This window comes from Microtus oregoni, unplaced genomic scaffold, assembly GCF_018167655.1.
Source record: "Microtus oregoni isolate MIOR12 unplaced genomic scaffold, Mior012 000020F_ref0000438, whole genome shotgun sequence".
In the NCBI taxonomy this organism is placed as follows: domain Eukaryota; kingdom Metazoa; phylum Chordata; class Mammalia; order Rodentia; family Cricetidae; genus Microtus; species Microtus oregoni.
Window position 1 is genome coordinate 13,551,864 of NW_024543079.1, and position 27,666 is coordinate 13,579,529.

General features: G+C 45.0%; 2 protein-coding genes across 2 annotated transcripts; one reads left to right on the forward strand and one right to left on the reverse strand.

Annotated features, from left to right (window-relative positions):
- Window positions 1–714: 714 nt before the first annotated feature.
- Romo1 (reactive oxygen species modulator 1) lies at window positions 715–2,342 on the reverse strand. The gene is made up of 3 exons (XM_041670728.1): window positions 2,198–2,342; window positions 1,889–2,019; window positions 715–899 (listed from the first exon to the last, which is right to left on the reverse strand). Exons 2-3 carry the CDS (start codon window positions 2,017–2,019, stop codon window positions 791–793), a joined length of 240 nt encoding a protein of 79 aa, XP_041526662.1. The 5' UTR covers window positions 2,198–2,342; the 3' UTR covers window positions 715–790.
- Window positions 2,321–27,000, forward strand: Nfs1 (NFS1 cysteine desulfurase). Its single transcript, XM_041670727.1, has 13 exons — window positions 2,321–2,454; window positions 2,998–3,077; window positions 5,446–5,562; window positions 7,790–7,873; window positions 14,549–14,701; window positions 17,182–17,275; window positions 18,053–18,187; window positions 21,412–21,569; window positions 22,401–22,506; window positions 23,341–23,422; window positions 24,060–24,143; window positions 24,757–24,846; window positions 26,469–27,000. The coding sequence occupies exons 1-13, from the start codon at window positions 2,337–2,339 to the stop codon at window positions 26,530–26,532; spliced, it is 1,365 nt and encodes a 454-aa protein (XP_041526661.1). The 5' UTR covers window positions 2,321–2,336; the 3' UTR covers window positions 26,533–27,000.
- The last annotated feature ends 666 nt before the right edge of the window (window positions 27,001–27,666 follow it).

Sequence of the window (27,666 nt, forward strand, 5' to 3'; positions counted from 1 at the left end):
GTGGGGTTGTGCTAATAAACAGGATTTTATGAGGAGGCTAATTAATTAAAATATCCAATATTGAAGTGAGGATGGTTAGTAGAAGTGAAATGATATAGGCAGTCAAGAAAACTGGCTGTTCATTGTTTTTCATATCAGACATGAATCTGCAAAGACAAATCTCAGGATATACAATTTTATTTGGTTAATAGGTCATTTTGCTGTGTGTCCTTGTTCAAATTGTATACTGTGTACCATCAAGGGATTAATGTTTACAATATTTAATACACTGAGTACAGTGAGCCAGGATCTGTGAGAATATTTGTATCTCGAGACAGTTTTCATGTAGCTTTGGAGGCTATCCTGGAACTAGGGTATGTGGTCTAGGCTGGCCTCTTAACTCACAGAGATCACCTTCCTCTGCCTACCATCACTATCCAGTGGGAAACATCTCATTAGCTCAAATTTAAACACTTTTTCAACCAGTCTATCTAGCAATGGCTGCTCCCATCTACAGAGTACTGGGATTAAATTTGTATCCCAACGATTCTGGCAAGACATTTAAGTATTAGTGATGCGTTTGCATGTATTCAAGGTACACCATGTGTGCCTGAAGAGTCAAGATGATCCCAGGGAACTCGAGTTAAGTAACCATGTGGACACTGACCTCAGTAATCTCTTAAATCCTTGGTATATGCTTTCAAATGCTATGTCTTAAGTAAAAATAGTCTGTGAGAAGGAAAAAACTTTTATTGTACAGGGGTCAAAATGGATGGCAAAGTATAGATGTAGCAGGCAGTCACTGCCCTGATTAGCATCGTATGCCCATTCCGATGGCCATGAATGTCCCAAAGGTGCCGCCACTCTGCATCATGGTTTTCCCAATGCCGCCCATCAGTTCCCGACCCCGCATTCCGATCCTGAAGAGGCAAACAAGAAGGGGTCATGTAGGAATAAAAATACAGGAAAGATCTGAATTAACTTCCTCTATAATCAGTGTTGAAGTAGGTCAAGCATTAAAAGCGACAATCCCTTTACCTTATTTGTCTTTGTTTTTTCCCTGAGACAGGCAGGGTTTCTCTGTAGCTTTGGAGCCTGTCCTGGAGCTAGCTCTTGTAGACCAGGCTGGTCTCGAACTCACAGAGATCCGCCTGCCTCTGCCTCCTGAGTGCTGGGATTAAAGGCGTGCGCCACCACGGCCCAGCATGTTTTATTTTTTGAGACAGGGCTCTGTAACTTTGGAGCCTGTCCTGGCACATCTGTACACCAGGCTGGCCTTGAACTCCTAGATCCTTCTGCCTCTACCTCCAGACTGTTTGGATTAAATGTGTGCGCCTGGTTTGTCATTCTTAAAATGTTACTCTTCACCCCCCTTTGGAGGAACAGTAATAGATGTGTAAATTGTAAAGCAGACATCATTACATTTATAAACTTTGTAACTGCACTATTTAGCAAGATATTTAGCTCGTACCGAATAAATAGCAACATATATATGTACATTATCCCAATGTGGAGATGGCCTTTAGAACAACAGTATTGTTTCAGAGGTAGGACACTGGAGTACAATAGTTTATCGGCTTTATCTCTACAACTTATTCTGAGGATAGTAAAGCGGCTCAACACAGTTGGAAGTTAAAATGCCATACAACAATAACGATTGACGACGATATGCCAGATTATATGTAAAGCATACTAATATGATTGGTTTTTCCAAAGTACAGCTAAAGTACTGTCCTCGACTACAGTTGAGGAAATTCTGCCTCTAACTTGCTTAAGGTCACTGAACTACAAAAGAGTCAGAAAGCCATTCTGACTCTAGAGCTCAGATCCCCAAGCAGTCGGCTTCCAACCACAACCAAGTGTGCTCTCGCGTCCGAGGGATCCAGGAAGTCCCGTCCGCGACGCTCACCTGAGACAGGAGAAGGTGCCGAACAGCGCCCCGGCCGCCATGCCCACGGCGCAACCCATGACAAAGCCCATCTTCACACGGTCGAAGCAGCTGGGCTGGGACTGCCCGTAGGGACCCACGGCCACCGGCATCTGGGAGAGAGGGCTAGGACAGTGAGGGCCCGGCCGCCAGTCGCGGCGTCACCCAGCGGCTCACGGAAGGGCTCCGCAGGACCCAGGCCCGAAGCCAGACCGTAGCACGCCCCCACACCCGTTCTCGCGGTCCCGGATCCCGTACGCGTGACGCCGGGTCGCTCCGGCCCCACCTCACCTCGTTCGCCGCCGCGTTCGCTAGGCTCTACGTCTCACACCGAAAGCTAGGCGGAGGGCGCTCTCCTCCCGTCCGATCGCTTCCGGAGCGCAGGCCAGTTACTTCCGGGAGCATGGGCTGAGGACTTGAAGCGCTGTGGATGGTGGGCTCTACTGCTGCCAGCATGCTGCGAGCCACTTGGAGGCGGGCGGCACGGGCTGCTGCCGCTGCGGCCCGGCCGAGGTTCACGGCGCCCACCCGGGGATTGCGCCTGCGCGGTACGCTCCCCTTCCGTTTAGGGCCCGTTCACCCTGGCTGTCCGAACCGGTTGCGTTGTTGCTGCTACGCACAGCACTGGTGCGGAGCTTGCCCGCCGGGTTCCAGACTCTAAACCTTCCCGTTGCTTACTCTCACATTTTCTCGGTTCGGCCCTTACATCCTGCCACGTCTGAGCCGGGATCTCATCTTTCAGATCTCTCCCGGCCAACTGTTAAAGATGTTAGTCGAGGCTCCTCCAGCCTTGACGCTATTAAAGGAACCTGCGCTTTTCATTTATAAGTGTTTTTGCTATTTAGAGCGCATCCCACTCCGCTGGATAGTGTGAAGATTGCTCCCTATTGCCGCCGGCGTCCCTTCAGGAATCTTGAGCCTATAACTTTCCTAGATGTCTTTTACCGCGCGTTGTTTTCTTTTCCTTTGACGGTCGACCTCAACCTTCCATAATTCACCTCGAAGCAACTTTGACTATCTTTTTCTTGTGTACCTTGTGTCCACAGTTGCAGCGTTTCTCATTTTCCCCTCCACTCTGTTGTCCGTTGTAGATAATGCTCTCCTTTCGGCTGTACCCTCAGAGGCAGTGCTGCGACCTCTCTATATGGATGTGCAGGCTACAACGCCTCTGGTAAGGACTAAGGACAGCTTTCCTCGAGGCTTTTTGAAGGGACAAAAGGTTAGAAGAACACATTTCACCGAAAGGCTAGATTTCTGTAGGATTGAGAACCATTAAATGTGCTAGAAAAGGGAGCCAGAATCAGGAGTTTAGATTTTTGATCACCAGAAAAGGCTTTATTGCTTTTTTGGTTGTTTTTTTGTTTTTTTTTTGTTTTTGTTTTTTTTTTAAGCTATTGACCTTGGTGTTGTAGTTAACAGTGAATGCTCAGGCCTTGGAGCAGGACCTTGTGGCACCCGGAGTTTAAGAGTGCTCCAGGCCAGCCTGGACCACATAGAGATCTCAAACCTATGTAAAAGTAAAAAGGAAAGGAGGAAGCAGGAACGAAAAAAGAACGCAGACAAACACACACACATGGGCTCTGGAATTAGCAGGACTACCATGTAATAACTGTGTGAATTTGGTCAAGTGTTAAGTGAACTGAAAACATATACTAGTCTAACACATGGTAAGCATGAAATAAAAGTTGCTGAGCTGGATCTGTCACTCAGGTGGTAGAGTACTTGCCTGGAATGTAGGAAGCCCTGCGTTCAATCCCCAGCACCACATAAAACTGAATTACTGGCCGGGCGGTGGTGGTGCACGCCTTTAATCCCAGCGCTTGGGAGGCAGAGGCAGGCGGATCTCTGTGAGTTCGAGACCAGCCTGGTCTACAAGAGCTAGTTCCAGGACAGGCTCCAAAGCCACAGAGAAACCCTGTCTCGAAAAACCAAAAAACAAAAACAAACAAACAAACAAAAAAAGCTGAATTACTATAATCCCAGCACTGGGGAGGCAAAGGCAGGAAGATTAGACTCTTAGGTCATTTTTGGCTACCTCATCAGTCTGAGACTAGTCAGGAATCCACGCGATTGCATTTATTTATTTCTTTTATCTTACAAGTAAGTGCCTATGTTTGTGTGCTGCATGTATGCAGTGCCTGTGGATTCCAGAGAGGGTGTTGGATCCCCTAGAACTGTAGTTATATAGGCCCTTGTGAGCTGCCATGTTAATGCTAGAAATTGAACCTGGGTCCTCTGGAAGAGCAGCCATAGTTAAGTGGTCTCTCAGCTATCTCTCTTGAATCTGAGACTCTTGTTTAAAAAAAAAAAAACAACCTAGTAATTTGGTGCTAAGTAGATATCCTGCTAGCTATGGCCCAGTCCCTTTTTTGGTTTGGTTTGGTTTGGTTGGGTTTTTTGTTTAGTTTTATTTTGTTGTTGTTTTGGGTTTTTTTGGTTTTGGTTTTGGTTTTTTATTTGGGGGGAGGGGCGTTGATTTTGGGAGACAGAGTTTCTCTATAACAGCGCTGGCTGTCCTGGAACTCACTTTATAGACCAAGCTGGTCTTGAACTCACAGTTCTGCCTCTGTCTTCTGAGTGCCAGCATTAAAGGCATGTGCCACTACATCCAGCCCAGTTCCATTATGAATACAAATTTTCATTCATGTGTATGGAAGGATGTTTGCCTGATTTCATCAAATGCCAACACTGGCTTTATTTATCTATTTATTATTTTCTGACATAGGATTTCTCTGTGTAGCCTTGTCTGTCCTAGAGCTTGATCTATGGACCAGGCTGGACTCAGAGATCTGCCTGCCTCTGCCTCACAAATGCAGGGGTGAGGATGAAAGGCATGCGCCATGGTTTATTTATTGTTTTAAGACAAGGTCTCTTCAATGTCAACCTGGTCTACAAAGTACGTTCCAAGTCAGCTAGGGCTGTTATACAGAGAAACCCTGTCTCAAACAAACAGACAAGACAGTGTCTCACTGTGCAGTCCTGACTTCCCTTAACTCCCTTTGTAGATCAGGCTCACTTCGAACTCACAGAGATCCTGTTGCCTCTGCCTCTTGAGTTCTGGATTAAAGGTTTATGCTACCACACTGGCAAGTCACAGCCCTTTGTAACTCATTTCGTGGCAGGAACGGCGTCATCTGTAGCAACAGTTGTAAGAATAGGACTGGGTGGGATGGGAATGTAAATGGCAGAGCACTTGCTCAGCATGCGCCCAGCCTTTGGGATTAAAGGCCTGCACCACCATACTCAGCAGCAAAATTACAACTGCATAAGACCTTGTCTTTCAATCAATAAATAGAAGAAAAATTAAAGACAGTGTTTGTAAACTGCTTGAGGGATTGGTAGAGCAGTGGGATTTCAGGTGGTTTTGAAGTGGGGGGTATTTCAGGTCAATACTTGATTCGTATGTGGGAGGGTGGAAGAAGGCAGGCAGCATCCAAGGACTGGAAACTTACCGAGCGAGGTGGGCGGTGATCAGTGGATGGAGTAGGTTCTGAGTTCACTATGAGCTCAAGAAGACTGACCGGTTCTCTTGTATTCAGGACCCCAGGGTACTTGATGCCATGCTCCCATACCTTGTGAACTACTACGGGAACCCACATTCTCGGACTCATGCGTACGGCTGGGAGAGCGAGGCAGCCATGGAACATGCTCGCCAGGTTAGCACAAAGGACTCTCTGGCGTTTGGGAGTCAGGTTCGGTGGCCTGTGGGAGGCATTCTTTCTTAGGAAATGGTTTTGTTTCTGAGAGTTTGATTGCAGGTGTTTAATTACTTCTCATGCACTAGGTGAAGAACCTCAGGCAAATCACCTCATTTCTCTAAGCCTTAAGATTCTCACCTATCAAGTGGAAAGTGAAATGGTTCATACTTGTAAGGTTATTGGGTAAATTACATGAGCCAGTGGTGGTAAAGGTTAACAGCTATCACGTAGCTCAAAAGGTACTTAATTCAGTAAATATTTTTTTTAAATATTTATTAATTTATTTATTATGTATACAATATTCTGTCTGTGTGTATGTATACCTGCAGGCCAGAAGAGGGACCAGACCTCATTACAGATGGTTGTGAGCCACCATGTGGTTGCTGGGAATTGAACTCAGGACCTTTGGAAGAACAGGCAATGCTCTTAACCTCTGAGCCATCTCTCCAGCCCGTTAATATATTTTTAAAATGCATTTCATAGCCGGGAGGTGGTGGCGCATGCCTTTAATCCCAGCATTTGGAAAGCGGAGAGAGGCGGATCTCTGTGAGTTCTAGGCTAGCCTGGTCTACAGAGTGAATTCCAGGACTGACTCCATAGCTACTGGGAAACCTGTCTCAAAATAGAAAAACAAAACAAAAAAACAAAAAGAATACATTTCTTGGGACGGTGTGATGCCTGCATAGGTACCTTAACCTGGCGACTTAAGTTTGATCCCCCAAAACCCACATACTGTGGCATAAATGTCCCAAACCAAAAATAAATGAAAAAAATTATTTAAAAACAAAATTTACTATTAAAATTACTTATTTTTTCATTCATGCATATGGATGTTTTGCTTGTGTATGTGTGTGTTTGTACTATGTATGAACCTGGTACCTGAAAAGGCCATTGGAGGCTGTCAGATCCCTGGGAACTGTGAGTTAACGATGATTGGGAGCCACCATGTGGATGCTGGGAACTGAAACTGGGTCCTCTGTGAGAAAGGCGAGTGACTTGATGCCTGGGCCATTTTTTCCAGTTCCTTACTTGACATTTTGTTAGAATTTTTTTGTTGGTTTTGTTTTTGGGTTTTTTTGTAATAGTATTTGTGTAATAAATAGCTCTGGCTGTCCTAGAACTCACTCTGTGGTCCAGGCTGGCCTTAAATCTCAAACTTACAGGGATCCACATGCCTCTGCCTCCGGAGTGCTGGGATTAAAGGATGTGTGCCATCACACCAAGCAGAAATTTTTTTTTTTGTTTTTGGGTTTTTTTTTTTTTCTCTGTGTAGCTTTGGAGCCTGTCCTAGAACTTGCTCTGTAGACCAGGCTGGCCTTGAACTCAGAGATTCTCCTGCTTCTGCCTCACAAGTGCTGGGATTAAAAGCATGCACCACCACTACCCAGCTGTTTTGTTTTTTGAGACAGAGTTTCTTTGCATAGTCCTGACTGTCCTGGAACTTACTCTGTAGATCAGACTGTCCTCAAACTCATAGAGATCAGCCTGCCTCTGCCTCCTGAGTGCTGGGATTAGATTAAGGACATGTGCCACTACCACCTGGCAAAAAAATATTTTTTTAAAGTTACAAATGTGTATGTATGCATTTTTGTGCTTGCTTGGGTGCATGTATGTGTACACATATGTACCAAAGTATGTAGTGTTGAGGCCAGAGGGCAACGTGGAGCAGACTGTCTTCTTCCTCTGTGGATCTCGGGGCAGGAAACCTGGGTTGCCAGGTTCTGCAGCAGGATCTTTACCCACTGATCCACCTCACTGGCTCCCTACTTTGGTTGTTTAAGATCAGTTTCACACTCTAGTCTAAGACGGCTTGGACCTCACTGTGTGTTCCAGGCTGGCCTCAAACTCAGGCCGCTGTCTTACCTCAGCTTCCTGAGTGCTGGGATTTCAGGCATGCACCATCATACCTGGTATATGCAGCACTGGGAATGAGCCCAGGGCTTCATAAATATCAGGCAAGCACTCTACCGCCTGAGCTACATTTGGCATTCTCACTAGCCTGTCCTAGAATGGAGAAAGGCTAGCATACTGGAGCTGTAACAGTCAGTTCCTTGTTCAGCCCGCATCCGACCTGGCGGCAGGTGGAATGCAGTAGAAGGCTGCTGCAGAACCCAGTTCTCGCTGTGTCTGCAGCCCCACTCCTGCCCTGTGACTCAGCTGTGTATCTTTGGCTCTTGGTTTACAGCAAGTAGCATCTCTGATCGGAGCCGATCCTCGAGAGATCATTTTTACTAGTGGAGCGACTGAGTCCAACAACATAGCAATTAAGGTAAGAGACGGGGTTGAGGGGGCGTTGTATCGTGGAATACTTCCAGCATGCGAGGCACATTTGGGAAGACGAGGGTCAGGAGGAAACAGAAGGGAGACAGAAACTATCTATGGGCTTTCTTGAGTTTAGAGATTAGTGCTTTCCGGGCGGTGGTGGCGCACGCCTTTAATCCCAGCACTCGGGAGGCAGAGGCAGGCGGATCTCTGTGAGTTCGAGACCAGCCTGGTCTACAAGAGCTAGTTCCAGGACAGGCTCCAAAACCACAGAGAAACCCTGTCTCGAAAAACAAAAACAAAAAAAACAAACAAAAAAAAAAAAAGACATTAGTGCTTCTCTATCGTTTGGACTCATTGATGTATTTTTTCCAACTACTCACTCATTCCTATTTCTTTTGCCTTAAAAAAAAAATTGTAGCCAGGCAATGGTAGCGCACACTTTTAATCCCAGTACTTGGCAGAGGCAGGCAGATCTCCCTGTGAGTTTGATTCCATCTTCCTCTACAGAGCTAGTTCCAGGACAACTATGGCTGTTACACAAAGAAACCTTGTCACGAAAAATCAAAAAAAGAAAAAGGAATTGTTTTGGAGTCATCAGACAACTTTGTAGAGCCTGAAATCTCCTCCACTTTTCCTCAGGTTCTGAGTATCAAATTTAAGTCACTAGGCAAGTACCTTTGCCTACTGAGGAGTCTTGCGAGCTCTTCTTCAGCCCTTTGTGTCTGTATTGTCTTTTATCCTATTGGTCTGAGCTCAGTGTGGCAGTGGGTAGCTCTTAGACCAGTAACTGTTTGTTTTTTTTTAGGTTGTTCGTCCTTTAAAAAAAAAAAAAAGTGGAATGCAGTAACTATCTTGGTTTCTGTTGCCATGGTAAAACACCGTGACTGATGGCAGCTCGGAGGAAAGGGTGCCTTTCACCTTACAAGTTACAGTCCTTGATGAGAAGTCAGGGAGAGAGCTCAGGGCAGGAACTGAAAGTAGACGCCATGGAGAGGCACTGCTTACAGCTTCTTCCCCTGGCTTACTCAACCTGCTTTCTTACATCACCCAGAGCCTCCGGCCCAGGGGTAGCTCCACCCACAGTGTGTTAGGCCCTCTCCGTTAATCATTAATAAAGCAAAGTGCCTCACAGATTGGCTACAGCCAATCTGATGGGGGCATTTTTTTCAGCTAGGTTGCTGTTCTCAGGTGACTGTGACTTGTTTTGGGTTCACAAAAGCTCACAGGGATTAGTTTGCTCTCACTGCCTGATCAAGGCCACATTCCTACCAGCTTTCCCTTTTCTTTCTGATTAGATCTGTTTACAAAATTCCTCTGTATTTTGAGTACTTGTTGCTTTGGTATCTTCTGTGCCTTTCATTTGGACTTGGTCTTTTGGTTTCAGTCTTTCTAGATTTGGGGCATGCAGATGCCTTGTGCAAGTGTCCCACTCTTTTTTTTTTTTTACATATTTATTTATTTATTATGTATACAATATTCTGTCTGTATGCCTGAAGGCCAGAAGAGGGCGCCAGACCTCTTTACAGATGGTTGTGAGCCACCATGTGGTTGCTGGGAATTGAACTCAGGACCTTTGGAAGAGCAGGTAATGCTCTTAACCACTGAGCCATCTCTCCAGCCCTCCACTCTTAATAGTCATGGTGATTTTTCTTTTTTTTCTTTTCTTTCTTTTTTTTTTTTTTTTTTTTTTTTTTTGGTTTTTTGAGACAGGGTTTCTCTGTAGCTTTGGTGCCTGTCCTGGAACTCCCTTTGTAGACCAGGCTGGCCTCGAACTCACAGAGATCCGCCTGCCTCTTCCTCCTGAGTACTGGGATTAATGGCATGCGCCACCACCACCCGGCATGGTGATCTTTCATACAATGTAATGCAATCACGTTTTACTTAGATCTAGCAAATTTATTTGTCTATTTTTTTTATTTATTTAGTTTTTGGTATTGGACAGCTAGACTCTCAAGCTTGCTAAAGTCAGCTGTACCACTTGTACTACTTATAAGTTATTATTCTGATATCCTGCCTCTTTTTAAAAAAATTTTTTTGACACTGTGTAGTTCTGGCTTACCCAAACTTGCTCTGTAGACTAGGCTGGCCTTGAACTCTGAGAGATCTGCCTGCTTTTGCATCCTGAATGTAGGATTAAAGGCATGTGCCACTGTACCGGGCTTTTCTGAGATGAAAAAAGTGTTTTATTTTAACTTTGTGTATCTGTGTGTAGGTATGTTGATGGGAATGCAGTGTCCTCAGAGGTCAGAGGCATTAGATCCCTCTGGAGCTAATTTTTTTTTAAATATTTATTTATACAATACAACATTCTGTCTGTGTGTATGCCTGCAGTCCAGAAGAGGGCACCAGACCCCATTACAGATGGTTGTGAGCCACCATGTGGTTGCTGGGAATTGAACTCAGGACCTTTGGAAGAGCAGGCAATGCTCTTAACCTCTGAGCCATCTCTCCAGCCCTTTTTTTGGTTTTTAGAGACAGGGTTTCTCTGTGGCTTTGGAGCCTGTCCTGGAACTAGCTCTGTAGGCCAGGCTGGTCTCGAACTCACAGAGATCCACTTGCCTCTGCCTCCCGAGTGCGTGCGCCACCACCTGGAGCTAATTATAGATGACTGTGAGCCACCCAGTGAGTGTGTTGGGAGCCAAACTGAGTCTTCTACAGGAGCAGTAGTCTCTCTTAACCACGAGATATCTCTCCAGCCCTCATTTTTATCATTTTAAATTTTTTAGTTTTTGAAAAATCATTTGTGCACCTGACAATATTAATGTCTCCTTTTTTAAGGATTTATTATTTACTTAAAATTTTCTGTGGGGGAGGGTTGGAGAGATGGCTCAGTGGTTAAGAGCACTAACTGCTCTTCCAGAGGACTCATGTTCCATTCCCAGTACCCATATGACAGCTCACAACTGTCTGTAACTCTAGTTCCAGGGGAACTAACACCCAATTAGAGCTTGGTGGTAGTGTGAAGGCATAAATCACAAACAATCCCGCACAAGTTTGGAATTATGATTAATAGAATGGTTATTTATTTAAAAGGGAAAAAACTTACAGATCACCGTCCCAGACAACAGCCCTCTGCACAATCAGGAAAAGAGCCATTTTTAAAGGCAAGAAACTTTTCAAAACTATCTTACCCAGCCGGGCAGTGGTGGCGCACGCCTTTAATCCCAGCACTCGGGAGGCAGAGGCAGGTGGATCTCTGTGAGTTCGAGACCAGCCTGGTCTACAAGAGCTAGTTCCAGGACAGGCTCCAAAACCACAGAGAAACCCTGTCTCGAAAAACAAAAACAAACAAACAAACAAAAAAAAACTATCTTACCCTGTCTTGGCAGGATATGACAGTCAATTTTTTAAATTGATTTTTAAATTAGCATACTAAGTAATGGGTTTTATTACAGCATTTTCATACACATATGCCAGTTTACTGTACTCCTGTTTCTTCGCCTCCCGCATTTCCCTGCTCCATCCTTGCTGGTCCCTTTGGCCATCCCTCACAAACTCTCCTTTCTCTTTCACGTCATCTATATTCACTACCTTCCCTTGCTCCCTTCCTCCCCTCGCCACCTCGATTGTCTCTCCAGCCGGGGAGGTGCTCAGTGGTTAGTGTACTTGCTGTGCAAGTTCAGAGCACAGGTAAAGCAGGGTATAATAGTGTGTGTGTGCCTCGCTGGGAGGTGAAGACAGGAGACGCTCCAGGGCCTTGCAGGTCAGAACAAGCAGCAAAGAGGCCGTGCCTCCAGTAGAGTGGAAGGTGAGGACTGACACCAGAGGCCGTCCCAGGACTTCCAGACACACGTTCTTGTCCTCATGCCATGAGCATGCAGACAGACACATATATACAAAGATTGCTTTTCCCTTTTCATGGCACCTTTTCTACCTTTGTGACTTAGAAACACACACACATGTCTATATTCACACACACGCACGTGTAACCATATTCCACTTAAGAGAGAACATGTTGCCGGGCAGTGGTGGCGCACGCCTTTAATCCCAGCACTCAGGAGGCAGAGGCAGGTGGATCTCTGTGAGTTCGAGGCCAGCCTGGTCTACAAGAGCTAGTTCCAGGACAGGCTCCAAAGCTACAGAGAAACCCTGTCTCAGAAAAACTAAAAAAAAAAAAAAAAAAAAAAAAAAAAGAGAGAGAGAGAACATGTTATTTGTGTTTTATAATTAATTAATTGATTAATTTGTATGTCTGCATGCATGTGCCACAGTACACATGTTGAGGTCAGAGAATAACTGTGGTAGATGGTTCCATCATGGGCTCCAGGGATGAACTCAGTCTGCCTTTTGGCAATTGCTCTTACCTGCTGGACCGACTCACTGGCCCAGAATTTGTTTCTGTATTTGACTTACGTTTCTTAACATAATGATTTCTGATTTCATTCATTTTTCTGAAAATATTATTATTTTATTTTTCATTATGACTGAATTAAATGCCATGTGTATGTACCACATTTTCTTTATCTGTTCATCTGTTGATGCACATTTAGGCTGGTTCCATTTCTCAACTATTATAAATAGGTCAGCAAAACTGGGTGTGATGGTATGCAGCCTTAATCCCAGCACTCAGGAGGCAAAGGCAGGCTGATTTCTGTGAGTTCAAGGCCAGCCTTGTCTACAGAGCGAGTTCCAGGACAGGCTCCAAAGCTACACAGAGAACCTCTGTCTCCAAAAACAAAACAAACAAAAATTCCTGAATGGTATTAGGGATTGAACCCTCAAACATACACTATTCAATAAGAACATCTCACATAAAAACAGAAGAGACATCCAAACTTACCATGTTGCAAAACAGATGCAGAAGAAACCTGGAAAAGACTCCTTAACTACTGAATCAAGAACAATTTACTAGGGGGCTGGAGAGATGGCTCAGAGGTTAAGAGCACTGGCTGCTCTTCCAGAGGTCCTGAGTTCAATTCCCAGCAAACACATGGTGGCTCACAACCATCGGTACTGAGATCTGGCACCCTTCTCTGGCATACGGGCATACATCGAGGCAGAATGTTGTATACATAATAAATAAATAAATAAATAACAATTTACTAGTGAAAGTCATCACCCTGCATGGGCAGCCTCGGGTGTCACCCTCATGAACACCAGCCGGATTGAGACAGGGTTTCTCATTGCATAGGTGCTCACTAACTGAGCTGTCCTACCTGGCTGGTGGTCACTGGGGCTCTCCTGTCTCTGCTTCCCCAGAAATGGGATGGCAAGAACACTGGGCTCTAGGATAGAACCCAGGTCGTTTATTTAAACTTCAAAAAAAAAACATTTATTTTTTAGTTTATGTGTATTTTGCCTGCATGCTTGTGTGCCCTCTGAGCCCCAGGAGGGTGTCGGGTGCCCTGTCAAGGACAGTAGTGAGTCACCAGTGGATGCTGAGTACAGAATCCAGGTTCTCCGTAGGAGCCGTCGCTCCAACCTCATAGGTCCTTATGTGTGTACAGCAAACACTTTTTATTTTTATTTATTTTTTTTTTTGAGATGATATCTCACTATGTTGCTCAGGCTGGTTTCAAACTTAGAGTTCAAATGATCCTCCTTCCTCGGCCTCCATAGTACAAGGACTGCAGGCTATTGCACTCCATTATGTTTATTTTCCTTCTTACTTCCTCCCTCGCTCTCTTTTCCACTCCCTCCCTTTTGTTAGTTCCTTGGTTTGTTCAAAGACAAGGTCTCACTAAGTAACCCAGAACTTATTCTGTAGACCGAGGTGGTTCCTTTTGCAAATGCCCCCTAAGTGCTGAAACTATAGGTATGTGGCCTATGATTTTTGTTTGTTTGCTTGTCTTTTAAGTAAAATAAATGTTCTCATTCTTTATTTTATTACACTTGAAATTTCAAGTGTGGTGTGACTCCCTGACATCCTACACTCACGTCCAGAGCTCTTCTTAGCCTATCTTTATAATTTCTTAAAATGTTAAAAATATTACATACGTGAGTAGGAACTTGGTCTGTGACATAGAATATCTTTAGCATGCTTGAGGCTTTTTTTTTTTTTTTTTTTTTTTTGGTTTTTCGAGACAGGGTTTCTCTGTAGCTTTGGAGCCTGTCCTGGAACTAGCTCTTGTAGACCAGGCTGGCCTCGAACTCTCAGAGATCCGCCTGCCTCTGCCTCCCGAGTGCTGGGATTAAAGGCGTGCGCCACCACTGCCCGGCTTGCTTGAGGCTTTTTAGCAGACACTCACAGAAAGACTTTTATAAATAGGATTCATGGTAGGCAGTGGTAGTGCATGCCTTTAATACCAGCACTCGGAAGTCAGAGACTGGTGGATCTCTGTGAATTTGAGGCCGCTGTGGTCTATGGAGCGAGTTTTCTTTCTTTTTTTTTAAATTATTATTATTTTTTTAAAAAAGAAAACAAATTATCTTTTTTCATTTTATATACCAATTCCAGTTCCCACTCCCTCCCCTCCTCTCATTCCCTTTACCTACCCCTTTACCCCGCCCCATCCACTCCTCAGAGAGGGTAAGGTACGTGCTTTGGGGAAGGTCCAAGGCTATATCCAAACATGGAGCTAGTTTTCTAGGACAGGCTCCAAAGCTACAGAGAACCCTGTCTCAAAAAAAACCAATAACAACAACAACAACAACAAAAACCCAAAACAAAAAAAAATAGGCTTCATATCCTTGCTACCTCTGTATATTGTCCTTTTTTTAATTATCATCTTTTTTTTAGGGAGTGGCCAGGTTCTACAGGTCACGGAAAAAGCACGTCGTCACCACCCAGACTGAACACAAATGTGTGCTGGATTCCTGCCGCTCACTGGAAGCTGAGGGCTTTCGGGTCACATACCTCCCAGTGCAGAAGAGTGGGATCATTGACCTAAAGGTAGGAGTCCTATGCTAGGCATGAGGGACAAAACTGGAGTAATCCTGTAAGTCTGTCTCCAGCGTTGGGTGGAGCCTCAAAGTTGAGCTAATGGTGAGAATGGAGCATGGAACAAACCCGCCGAGAAGGAGATTATGTTCTCTGAATGTGTACTGCTCTTCTCTGGAAAACTTGCCTCTTAGTTCTTTTGGTGATCCTGTTGTCTGAGAGCTACTGGACATGAGTGTAGGACGTCAGGGAGTCACACCACAGCACCACAGAAGAGCTACTGGACATGAGTGTAGGACGTCAGGGAGTCACACCACAGGAGAGCTCTGGTCGTGAATGTAGGATATCAGGGAGTCACACCATAGAAGAGCTCTGGACATGAGTGTAGGATGTCAGGGAGTCACACCACAGAGGAGCTACTGGATGTGAGTGTAGGATGTCAGGGAGTCACACCACAGAGGAGCTACTGGACGTGAGTATAGGATGTCAGGGAGTCACACCACAGATGAGCTCTGGCCTCATTGTTCCCTGCACTGATGATTCGTGTTGACCTATAAAGGAAGCATGGTGATTGGTGATATGGCTCAGTGGTAGAATTTTTTTTTAAGGCGGGGTTTCTCTGTGTGGTCCTGGCTGTCCTAGAACTAGTGCTGTAGGCCAGGGTGGCCTCGAAATCACAAAGATCCACCTGCCTCTGCCTCCAGAGTGATGGGTTTAAGATACGTGCCACCACTACCTGGCTAGAATTTTTGCATAGCATGCACAGGCTATAGGCTTGATCCCCACAACTGCAAAAACAAACACAAATACATTAGTGTAGATTAGATAAAGGGGAATTCGCCCTTAAACTCAGCACTCTGGAGGCTCAGACAAGAGGATCACCAGAGTCTGAGGTGACTGGACTCCAGAGTGAGCCCATCTACAAATAACAGGCTTGAATCTGTGCTTCTGTCCTGTCTCCATGTTGTATACACACCGTGATCACACTGCTCTTACTTCTGTAGCTCAGTAGCAGCTTGAAATCGGGATTTGGTTATTTGGTCTAGTTAAGATCTCATGTAAGCTTTTTCTTTTTTCTTTTTTGTCCTTGAGACAGTGCCTTGTGAATCTCAGGCTGGCATCAGGTGACCATGTAGCTATGGATGATTTTGAACTCCTGATCCTCTTGCCTCAATCTGTTAAGAGCTGGCATTATAGTCATGGGCTACAATACCTACTCAACTAACCTTTCTTTTTTAAGATTTATTTTATGAGTGTCTAGGTGTTACAGATGGTTGAGAGCCATTGTGTGGATGCTGAGCCTTGGACTCATGTCCTCTCCAACTGCATCAGTTGCTATTAACCAACCACTGGGCCATCTCTTCAGTCCACCATTTCTTAATTAATTTATTTTTAGATTTCATATGTTTATTATGTATACAATGTTCTGCCTATATTCCGGAAGAGAGCATCAGATCTCACTACAGATGACTGTGAGCCACCATGTAATTTCTGGGAATTGAACTCAGGTCCTCTGAAAGAGCATGAGATAGGGTTTCAATGTTGCCAAGGCTGGCATTGATCTGTTCTTCCTGTCCCTACCTCCTAAAATCTGGGATTATAGACATGTGCTACCAAGCCCAGCCATTTTCTAACTTCTATTTTTTGTCATTGTTGTTTTTGTTTTTTGAGACATGGTTTCTCTGTAGCTTTGGAGGCTGTCCTGAAACTCCGTCTGTGGATCAGGCTGGCCTCAAAACTCAGAGATCTGGGCTGGAGAGATGGCTCAGAGGTTAAGAGCATTGCCTGTTCTTCCAAAGGTTCTGAGTTCAATTCCCAGCAACCACATGGTGGCTCACAACCATCTGTAATGAGATCTGGTGCCCTCTTCTGGCCTGCAGGCATACACGCAGACAGAATATTGTATACATAATAAATAAATAAATATTTAAAAAAAAAAAAAACTCAGAGATCTGCCTGCCTCTACCTCCCGAGTGCTGGGATTAAAGGCGTGCACCGCCGCCATCCAGCTAACTTCTACTTTTTGTGTGTGGGTGTTTTGCCTGCATGCATATCTGTGTACCATCTGTGTGCCTGATGCCTGTGGAGGCCGGAAGAAAGTATCCAGGCCCCTGGAACTGGAGTTACAGAGAACTGTGATCCTCCATGGTGTGCTCGGAACTGGACGAGTCCTCTAGAGCAGAAGCGCTCCCCTAGAGCAGAAGCGCTCCCCTAGAGCAGAAGTGCTCTTCACTGCTGAGCCGTCTCCAGTCCCTTGTGCTGTCATTTGTTGATGTTCTTGGTTTTTTTAAACTGGTATTACTAGGGATTAAACTTTGCCTCCCACATGCTAGGCAAGCACTGAGCTACATCCCAAACCTCCTATTATTTAATATTTAAGTGTTCAGATAGGGTTATAGTGAAAGGCCCCTTTTCTAGACTTAAGGTTGTCTGCTTTCTTATTCATGTAGTTCTCTTGGCATCATATACACTCCTTACTCCCACATTCTTAGGAACTAGAGGCTGCCATTCAGCCAGATACCAGCCTGGTATCAGTTATGACTGTGAACAATGAGATTGGTGTAAAGCAACCGATTGCAGAAATAGGTAAGTATAATGAATAGGTTATCCCTTACCATCCCTGGGGTCCATGTAAGGGGCAGGGACAGACAGAAGATGACAGCCAAGCGGACAAGGGAAGAGCTTCTGTGCCTTGCTGACTGCATTCTAGGTAGCATGGCCACTAGTTTAGTTTTTAGGATGAAGAGTCGAGTGCCCTTCATGTTTGTTTTGTTTTGTTTTTTCAAGACAGGGTTTCTCTGTAGCTTTGGAGCCTATCCTAGAACTTGCTTTGGAGATCAGGCTGGCCTTGAACTCACAAAGATCCACCTGCCTCCCAAATGCTGGGATTAAAGGTGTGTACCACCATCCAGCCTGTTTTTTAATTTTATTTCATATTTTTGCCCCAAATAACAAAACAATAAGAAAAGACCATCTGTCCTTTCTTTATCCTTATTTAGAGTTTACCTTGTAATCTCTATGCAAACTAGCAAAAATATCCACTAATCTTTCCTTCTTTTAAGTAAGAAAGGATTTAAAGGTGATATTGTATCCCCATAGTACATGAGGTGGTATGAAGGATCTTGGGCATCAGCATAGCATGTGTGTGTGTGGTTTGTTGTTTTGCCCTTGATCTATAGAGTAATAGCAGAGAGACTGGGAGTTGGCAGGTATCAGGCGAGGCACAGAGAGGGGAAAGGAGGAGGTGGAAAGGCAGAGAGGGCTTCCATATGCCTAACAGTCGCTTAGTCATTCATGGTACCTTGCAGGGCTGTTGCCAGCTTACTTTCACTGTGCTATGGGTCTTTCTCTCTCATTCATCAGGGAAGATTTGCAATTCCAAAAAGGTGTATTTCCATACTGATGCAGCCCAGGCTGTTGGAAAGATCCCACTTGATGTCAACGATATGAAGATTGATCTCATGAGTATCAGCGGTCACAAACTCTATGGTCCTAAAGGTACCAGCCCCCTGCCTCTTCCTTGAACTTCTCAGCAACCCCTTTGACTGACGCTCATCACAATCATTAGAGACTGTGACTGCTTTCCAAACAAGTTGTATATTCAGAATGGCCTGGAATGTGCTAGTGTCATTCAACAATAGCCCAAGCACTTGCCTCTCTGTGGATGCTGTGTGCACAGTTGGCATTCTTCCTTGATCCCTCCACACTGTCCTTAAAAGGAATATAGATGATAATTTGCCTGAGGGAAACAGGATTCTCTTCATTCAGTTTTCCCTAGACATCTGTAAGTAAAATAAGTGAAAACAAAACAGCTTCCATTAAATAGGGGGATATTACTAGCTGCCCTACCATGCTGGCTGCTAAGGGTTCCCACAGGGTTATAACTCACAGTCTTCTGAGCTCTTTTTGCAGACACCAACTTCTACTCCACTCCAGAGTGCGGCTTGAGTGGGATCTCTTCTGTATCTACTCAGCCTCATCAGGGTCTTGTGATTGGGTCCCACCTGCCTCTGAGTTTGCCGTCTTCCTTGTTCAGTGTCCTGAGTGAGGGGCTGTAGACACGTCTGCCGTGCCATCTTTTACACAGTTGTTCTCTTGATTTTTAAGAACAGCCATACACTCCCTCCCTCCACTCCTTTCTCCTTTTCTTTCTTTTTTGGGATTAAAGGCATGTACTACCACCACCTGGCCCCTCCACTTCGTTTTACCCAAATTATGTATGTTCTGATCTTGCTTTCTCACCTAATAAAACATCTTAAAAGAAATAAAATGTCAGATATGGTAATATAGTTCTCTAATTCCAATGTCCTGGATACAAGTAGATCTCTGTCTGTTCAAGGACAGTCTGGTCTCCATAGTGAATTCCAGGCTAACCAGGTCTTTAGAATTAGACCCGTCTTTTTTTCAGTTTCTCAAGACAGGGTTTCTCTCTGTGTAGCCCTGGCCATCCTGGAACTCACTCTGTAGACCAGGCTGGCCTCAAACTCACAGAGATCAGCCTGCCTCTGTCTCCCAGTGCTGGGATTAAAGGCATGCGCCACCACTGCCCGGTGAGAAAGTTTATTCTTTTTTTTTTTTTAAATATTTATTTATTTATTTATTATGTATACAATATTCTGTTTGTGTGCATGTCTGTAGGCCAGAAGAGGGCACCAGACCTCTTTACAGATGGTTGTGAGCCACCATGTGGTTGCCGGGAATTGAACTCAGGACCTTTGGAAGAGCAGGCAATGCTCTTAACCACTGAGCCATCTCTCCAGCCCGAGAAAGTTTATTCTTGATTACCTATTGAGTTCTAGGTCACCTTAGAGTTCTTGAGACTCTGAAAATCAAACTGAAAGAAAAGGAAAAATGTGGTGCAGGGTTGACAAAATTTTCCTTTCTTTCCTTCTCTTTCATCAGGATTTTGTATCTTTACCTAAGGCTGGCTCTGCCTTCCCAGTGCTGGTAATGTGGGCACGTGCCACCAATCCTGATCTCACCAGATTCCTAACAATGTATTTTAGAGTTTTTACACTGTCAGCATAAAAGAATGTTTTTCCTATAGCTGTTTGGTGTTTCATTGTATTGACATAGGATAAATTACGTTCTCCCAACAATTATTACTTAAGTTATTTGAGTTTATTTTTTTAAGATTTATTTATTAGCCGGGTGGTGGTGGCGCACACCTTTAATCCCAGCACTTGGGAGGCAGAGGCAGGCGGCGGATCTCTGTGAGTTCGAGGCCAGCCTGATCTACAAGAGCTAGTTCCAGGACAGGCTCCCAAAGCTACAGAAAAACCCTGTCTTGAAAAACCGAAAAAAGAAAAAAAAAAGATTTATTTATTTTCTTTTTATGTGTATGAGTGTTTTGCTTGAATGCATCTAAGTGTATTGTGTGAGTGCAATGCCATTGAATTCCCTGGAACTGGAGTTATAGCTGTGTGCGCTGCCATGGGGGGTGTTGGGAACTGAACCTGGATCCTCTGCAAAAGCAACAAACCTTTGAGCCATCTCTCTAGCCGCTAGTGGGTGGTCATTATCTCACCTTCTCTTCCTTCTTCTTCTTGAACTTTATTTTTTGTATTTGGGTTTTGTGCGTGTGTGATTATTTTTAATTATATGTGCAGTCTGTTTTTTGCTCTTAAGAATAATCCTGGGGGGGCTGGAGAGATGGCTCAGAGGTTAAGAGCATTGCCTGCTCTTCCAAAGGTCCTGAGTTCAATTCCCAGCAACCACATGGTGGCTCGCAACCATCTGTAATGGGGTCTGGTGCCCTCTTCTGGCCATACACACAGACAGAATATTGTATACATAATAAATAAATAAATATTTTTTAAAAAAATGGGGCTGGAGAGGTGGCTCAGTGGTTAAGAGCATTGCCTGCTCTTCCAAAGGTCATGAGTTCAATTCCTGGCAACCACATGGCAGCTCACAGCCATCTGTAATGAGGTCTGCTGTCCTCTTCTGGTCTGCAGACACACACACACAGACAGAGTATTGTATACATAATAAATAAATAAATAAATAAATATTTAAAAAAAAGAATAATCCTGGGGCTGGAGAGATGGTTTACTGGCTGCTCATCTAAAGGACCCTGGTTCAAGTCCCAGCACTCACATGGAAGTTCACACCTGTCTATAACTCTAGTTCCAGGCCTTCTGACCCCCTTACCCAGACATACCTGCAGGCAAATAAAAAAAAACATAATTTTTTTTTTTTTTTTTTTTTGGTTTTTCGAGACAGGGTTTCTCTGTGGTTTTGGAGCCTGTCCTGGAACTAGCTCTTGTAGACCAGGCTGGTCTCGAACTCACAGAGATCCGCCTGCCTCCATAAATTTTTTTTTTAATTAATTAGAATAAAAAGAATCCTCTGTTGCGTGGTAGGGAGTTGATCAAAATAATCTTGGTCATTATTCCTGTGGTAACATAATTTATGTTAAATATTTTTGCTAAATAGTAGCTTTTTTCATTTTTTTTTCTTAATTTTTTGTTTGTTTCTTTGATTTTTGAGACAAGGTTTCTTTGTGTAGTCCTGGCTGTCCTGGAACTTGCTCTGTAGATCAGGCTGGCCTCTGCCTCGAGTACTCAGATAAAAGGCGTGCACCACCACTGCCCAGTTCTTTTAATTTGTTTATTTAGGTAAAGTTAGCTGTAAAATTTGAAATAATATTTTAATTTCTTTAGAAAGTAATATTTTGCTTAACCTGTGTCTCTCTTTTTTCTAACAACTTTTTATACAAGGGGTTGGTGCTATCTATATCCGGCGTAGGCCCCGGGTGCGTGTGGAGGCCCTACAGAGTGGCGGCGGGCAGGAGCGGGGTATGCGATCTGGGACAGTGCCCACACCCTTGGTGGTGGGGCTGGGAGCTGCCTGTGAGTTGGCGCAACAGGAGATGGAGGTAGGTACTGGAGAGAGCAGTAGTTCCCCCTCAGAATATCCCCCTGGACAGGATCTTCCATTCAGAAACATCTCAGCATTGCTGAGGCCAATCTGAGGCCAATCTCTGCTGGAAAAGGAAGTCTGAGGAAATCCTATCTTTGAACCAAGTGTGGCATCTTTTCCTTGTAATCCTAGCTGCTTAGGAGCCTGAGGCAGGAGAATTTTCAGTTCAAGATTAGCCTGGACTACATAGCAGGACTGGATCAGAACTGAAAGTAAAGTGCTGGGTCAGCAGTAGAGTGCTTCCCTGGGGTGTGCAAGGCCTTGGGCTCAGTCCCTGTAAGTAAATCTGTGTGCACGGACACAGTTAAATAAAAACCTGCCTTGCCACAGCCCCTGGTTCTCAAGGAGGTGATTGAAGACCCACACATGCCCCGCTTGTACTTACCAGTCCATCTTTCTTTCTTTCTTTCTTTCTTTCTTTCTTTTTTTTTTTCCCGAGACAGGGTTTCTCTATAGCTTTGGAGCCTATCCTAGAACTAGCGCTTGTAGACTGGGTTGGCCTCGAACTCAGAGATCTGCCTTTCTCCCGAGTGCTGGGATTAAAAGTATGAGCCACCACCACCTGGCCAGTCCATCTTTCTCTGGGTTGTTAGAACCTTGTGTTCAGCTCCTGCTCACCTTTTGTACACCAGACAGTGCTGGAGATGCAGCCGTCTCCACATATACCAAGCATTAGAAGGGCCTGTGTGGAGCACAGCTCTTCTGGGTAGAGAAGGGCTTCTGGAATTCCTTGTCGCCGAGCTGGCCGGTGGGCACTGTACTTACTTCTCTCCTACCTGCTCCTTAGTATGACCACAAGAGAATCTCTAAGTTAGCAGAGCGGCTGGTACAGAAGATAATGAGCAGCCTTCCAGATGTGGTGATGAACGGGGACCCCAAACAGCACTACCCTGGTATGGATACGCCCTTTCAATCTGTATTCTGTTTTCCTTCTTAAATTTTATTTGTTATGTGTGCATGGGGGATGCCTGCCACAGTGTACTTGGGGAGGTCAGAGGGCAACTTTGTGGGGTCAGTTCTCTCATTCCATTCTTATATGGGTTAGAGAGATAGAACTTAGGTTATCAAGCTTGTGTAGTAAAGGTGTCACCTGCTGAGCCTTCCTGGTGGCCCCTCCTCAGCCCCACAATTCTGGTTTGTTTGTTTGTTTGTTTGTTTTAAAGATTTATTTATTTGTTGTGTACACAGTGTTCAGCCTCCATGTATGCCTGCAGGCCAGAAGAGGGTGCCAGAGCTCATTACAGATGGTTGTGAGCCACCATGTGGTTGCTGGGATTTGAATTTAGGCCCTCCAGAAGAGCAGTCTCTTAGCCTCTGAGCCATCTCTCCAGCCCCTGGTTTTGTTTTTTAAAAAAATTTTTTTTTAATATTTATTTATTTATTATGTATACAATATTCTGTCTGTGTGTATGTCTGCAGGCCAGAAGAGGGCACCAGACCTCATTACAGATGGTTGTGAGCCACCATGTGGTTGCTGGGAATTGAACTCAGGACCTTTGGAAGAGCAGGCAATGCTCTTAACCACTGAGCCATCTCTCCAGCCCCCTAAAAAAAATTTTTTTAACTACAAAAGTTTGTTTTGTTCGTTTGTTCTGTTCTGTTTTGTTTTGTCTGAACTCACCTCTTTCACGCCAGGCGTGTCTACCCCCAGCTCTGTCTCCAGCTCTCAGACTCCGTTCTGGCAGAGGCTGAGACCCAGAGCCATCATCATGTTCTCTCTTCTTCAGGCTGTATCAACCTCTCCTTTGCGTACGTGGAAGGGGAGAGTCTGCTGATGGCACTCAAGGATGTTGCTTTGTCCTCAGGGAGGTGAGTCGTACCAGGTAGTTAGCTTGTCTGTTGAGTACCCTACATGTCACTGAGCTTCCTGACGGTGGTAAAGGTCACTTTTTAGCTACCAGCCATGGGCTGACGCTCACCATTCTGTCTGGTCTCTCTTAGAGGACTTTAAGACCTAGAATATGTATGTATCTTCTTTGTCTTGAGACAGGATCTCTCTATGTATCCCTGGCTGCCCTGAAACTCTCTGTATAGACCAAGCTGTCCTCAACCTCACATAGATACTCCTGCCTCTGCTTCCTGAGTGGTGGGATTAAAGGTGTGAGCCATTATGCCTGCCTGAAGATGTATGTGTCTTTACAGAGTTAAACAAGCTATTTGTAAGCCAGACACACATTGTGTTTTCTGCTCTAGATGCAGAAGTTTCTCTGGCTCTTTTGTCAGATCAAGTGCATGGATCTGACATGCTCTTTCACCTCTTGACAGTGTCCTTGCTCAAGAAAGTTATCTGCTATAGGTACCAGAGGGGCTGGGTTTACATCCCAAGATGTACAGGGCATCATCAGGCCCATGACATTCCTCTGTCCCTGGGGTGTGATTCCAGGGCCCTGGGAGGGGTGACTCTGGCTATGTCCTATGGGCTAAAGGTTCATGTCTCCCTCCTTAGTGCCTGCACTTCTGCATCACTGGAACCCTCTTACGTGCTCAGAGCAATCGGCACTGATGAGGATTTAGCACACTCTTCTATCAGGTCAGTGCCTTGAGCTGCTGCAGCGCCTGTGTTCGTCCCTCCCAACTCCAGCTCCAGAGAGCTGAGATTACAAGTGTGTGCCCCCATGCCTGGTTTATGCATTTTGGAGAATCATACGTGATAGGCAAGCTTTCTTCCTTCGAGCTATCTCCCTGCCCCTTTCTTGAATATTGGTGAAGATGATGTCTGAGTCCCATGCTCAGATCCTCTGCCCACCACATCTGGGGTAAGTGTAGGAAACTTCTCAGTTGATTCTGATCCCAGCTGTGCTCTAGGAAGCTTTTACCTAGAAGGTAGGTCTGTGCTCTTTTTCCTCTTCCTTTGAGCCAGTAGCTTTCCCAGAGCCCACTCTGCCTCCTGAGGATGACTTTGATTGTTCTGCCTCTGCCTCCCAAGTGCTGGAGTCACAGAAGTCACCTCCATGCCTGTTTAAGCAGTCAGGAATTGGACCCCACACTTCATGTGTGTTAGGCAAGCACTCTACCCACTGAACCAATGGCATCCCTAGCTCTCTCTTTATCTGTTGTTTAGTAGGTCCTCAGTGAGTATTGGCCAAAAAAGAAAACCAAACCAACCCTGGGGTCAGGTAGAGAGCTCTTCTGTGTTCTCTTAGGTTCGGCATTGGCCGCTTCACTACCGAAGAGGAGGTGGACTACACCGTGGAGAAATGCATTCATCATGTGAAACGCCTCCGGGAGATGAGGTACGGGCTGCTGCAGACAGATGCTGCAGAGGAACTGTACTGTCTCCTCTCTGTACGCAAGCTGCCGAAACCCAGGTTCAAGGAGGATATAGATTTTACAAAGGAAGGCAGGAGAACTCCCTGGCTTCTTGTTTTTCAGGTTTTGTTTGTTTGTTCGTATTTTGAGACAGTGTTCCTTTGTATAGCCTTGGCTGTCCTGGAACTCACTCTGTAGACCAGGCTGGCCTCAAACTCGCAGACATCGGACTCCCTCTGCCTCCTAAGTGCTGGAATTAAGGAAGTGCCACACCACCACCCTGACTGGAATGTTTTCAAAATGCAGTCCTAGCAGGGCAAGCCTTTGGTCCCTGAGGCAGGAGGATCTCTGTGAGTTCAAGGTCAGCCTGGTCTATGCGAGCTAGTTCAGGACAGCCAGGACTGTTATACAGAGAAACCCTGTCTCAAAAAACAAAACAAAACAAAATCCTAGGTTTTTATATATAGCACACAGATTGCTTGTCTAACATCAATAAAGGCCCTGGATTTGATCCCAATCATACAAATAACAAGGGAAGGGCTAGGGTTCAAAGCTGGGTGGCAGAGTGGTTGTCAAGAAGGCACGAAACCAAAGCAGGAATCATGCCCAGGTCTGAAATCACAGCCCTCAGGCTGCGGCAGGAAGATTGTGAATGAAACCTTTTCTCAGAAAGAGAAACAAAGGATGGGCTTCAGTAACACTGAAGAAAATTAACTGGAGAAACAGAAGCTGCAGAGTCCAATCGTTGGGTGTAGGGCTGGAACTCAGGAGAGGAGATGGCTGAGTGTGGGTTTAATCTTCAGTGGCAAAAGCAAACAAAATTGTCGTCTCACCGCTACCACCCTCAAAGTCAATCTGGTTTTAAGACCATTGTCCATTAGAGCACATCTGTCTTCCAAAATTTTGTAAATTTTTTTTTTTTTCAAGACACGGTTTCTCTGTAGCTTTGGAGCCTGTCTTGTCACTAGCTCTTGTAGACCAGGCTGGCCTAGAACTCACAGAGATCCGCCTGCCTTTGCCTCCTGAGTGCTGGGATTAAAGGCGTGCGCCACCACTGCCCAGCTGTAAATATTTTTTTCATAAATTTTACATAAAAGTGGTATCCCTAATAAACATACATATAAGCAACATTATCCACAGTCTTATCCACAGTCTTCTCGGTATCATTTCCTGTATAAGAGTGGTGCTCAGGGCTGGAGAGATGGCTCAGTGGTTAAGAGCATTGCCTGTTTTTCCAAAGGTCCTGAGTTCAATTCCCAGCAACCACATGGTGGCTCACAACCATCTGTAATGAGGTCTGGCACCCTCTTCTGGCCTTCAGGTGTACATGCAGAAAGAATATTGTATACATAATAAAAATAAATAAATAAATAAATATTTTAAAAAAAGAGTGGTGTTCAGGCCTAATACCCAGATGTTCTTCCAGGTTAAAGCCATTGATGGTATCTTAAGTTAGGGAGAGCCTGGAAAAGGCTTGTTCGTCTCCTGTGTTGGGGTTCACCAGGGCAAAGGCAGAGGAGGCAAATTCTTGCTTAGGGCTTGAGCACCTGTGTTGGCTGCTTCTTGTCTGAGTCCTTACTCACTCAATGCCTCTTCTCTTTGGCAGTCCCCTCTGGGAGATGGTGCAGGATGGCATCGATCTCAAGAGCATCAAGTGGACCCAGCATTAGAAGAGTGGACCCGTGACTTTGTGCTGACCTGGCCCTTCCTGCCTCACTGACCCTTGTACAACCAGGAACCTTGTTACATGCTGAGTGGTCCATGGTCAAACCAGAAATCGAGTAGCCCTGTTGACTTTACCACAGAAGTTTTCAACTGAGAAATTCCTGAAAGTATCTTTCCTAGCCTCAACCTCTTCCTCAGGAGGAGCTCTACTGTTGTGATTGGACGTTCTTAGCCGGAAGCCTGGAGGCGCTGGCAGGCCACTCCCCCTAGGTGGACCTGCTGTTGGGGAGGTGGCAGAAGCGCAGAAGGCTCTCGATTCTGGATCTTCACTCTGCTCAGCTCGACTGGCACCTGTAGCAACTAGCATAAACAAACTTTATTTTAATCTTTTTTTGTGGCTTCAAAAGACATCTCTTTACGTTGACTGCAGCCAAAACAAGTTTTATTAAAGGCTTGTTTGCTTTGTGTTCTCATCTTCCTTCCTTTCCTTTTCTTTTTTTGTTCATTTGTTTGTTGAGACATGGTTTCTCTGTGTAACAGTCCTGGCTGTCCTGGAATTTTGTAGACAGGCTGGCTTCAAACTCACAGAGATCCACCTGCCTCTGCCTCCCTAGTGCTGGGACTAAAGGTGTTCGCCACCACCCCACCACTGCCCAGCTCCTCTTCCATTCTTTTGATTTAATGAAAATAGAAATATCCATTTGATTCTAATCATTTGTTTATTTTCTTAAACTTTGTTAATTTAAAGATTGGAGAAATAAATAAATTTCCATCCCCCCGCCCCTTATTCTGTGAGTTTTCGAGACTCTGAGGGAGAAGTGCTCTTTTTTCCTTTTTTTTTTTTTTTTTTTTTTGGTTTTTCGAGACTGGGTTTCTCTGTAGCTTTGGTGCCCGTCCCGGAACTAGCTATTGTAGACCAGGCTGGCCTCGAACTCCCAGAGATCCGTCTGCCTCTGCCTCCCGAGTGCTGGGATTAAAGGCTAAGAACTGCTCTTGACAGCTGTGGAGGACACAGTGTCCTCCACCTGCAGCCTGTGCATGGCTCATCTGCTTGCATACCTTTTCTTCCAACAACTAAAAGGATTTGCAGGACACACACTTTATTCTTGGTGTCAGGAATACATTGGTTAATAGAACCA

Coding starts and splice junctions, on each gene's coding strand:
- Romo1 (XM_041670728.1), bottom strand. CDS start 2,019: ATGCCGGTGGCCGTGGGTCCCTACGGGCAGTCCCAGCCCAGCTGCTTC. Junction 900..1,888: donor GGCACCTTCTCCTGTCTCAG/GTGAGCGTCGCG, acceptor TTGCCTCTTCAG/GATCGGAATGCGGGGTCGGG.
- Nfs1 (XM_041670727.1), top strand. CDS start 2,337: ATGGTGGGCTCTACTGCTGCCAGCATGCTGCGAGCCACTTGGAGGCGG. Junction 14,702..17,181: donor GTGGGATCATTGACCTAAAG/GTAGGAGTCCTA, acceptor CCACATTCTTAG/GAACTAGAGGCTGCCATTCA. Junction 24,847..26,468: donor AAACGCCTCCGGGAGATGAG/GTACGGGCTGCT, acceptor TCTCTTTGGCAG/TCCCCTCTGGGAGATGGTGC.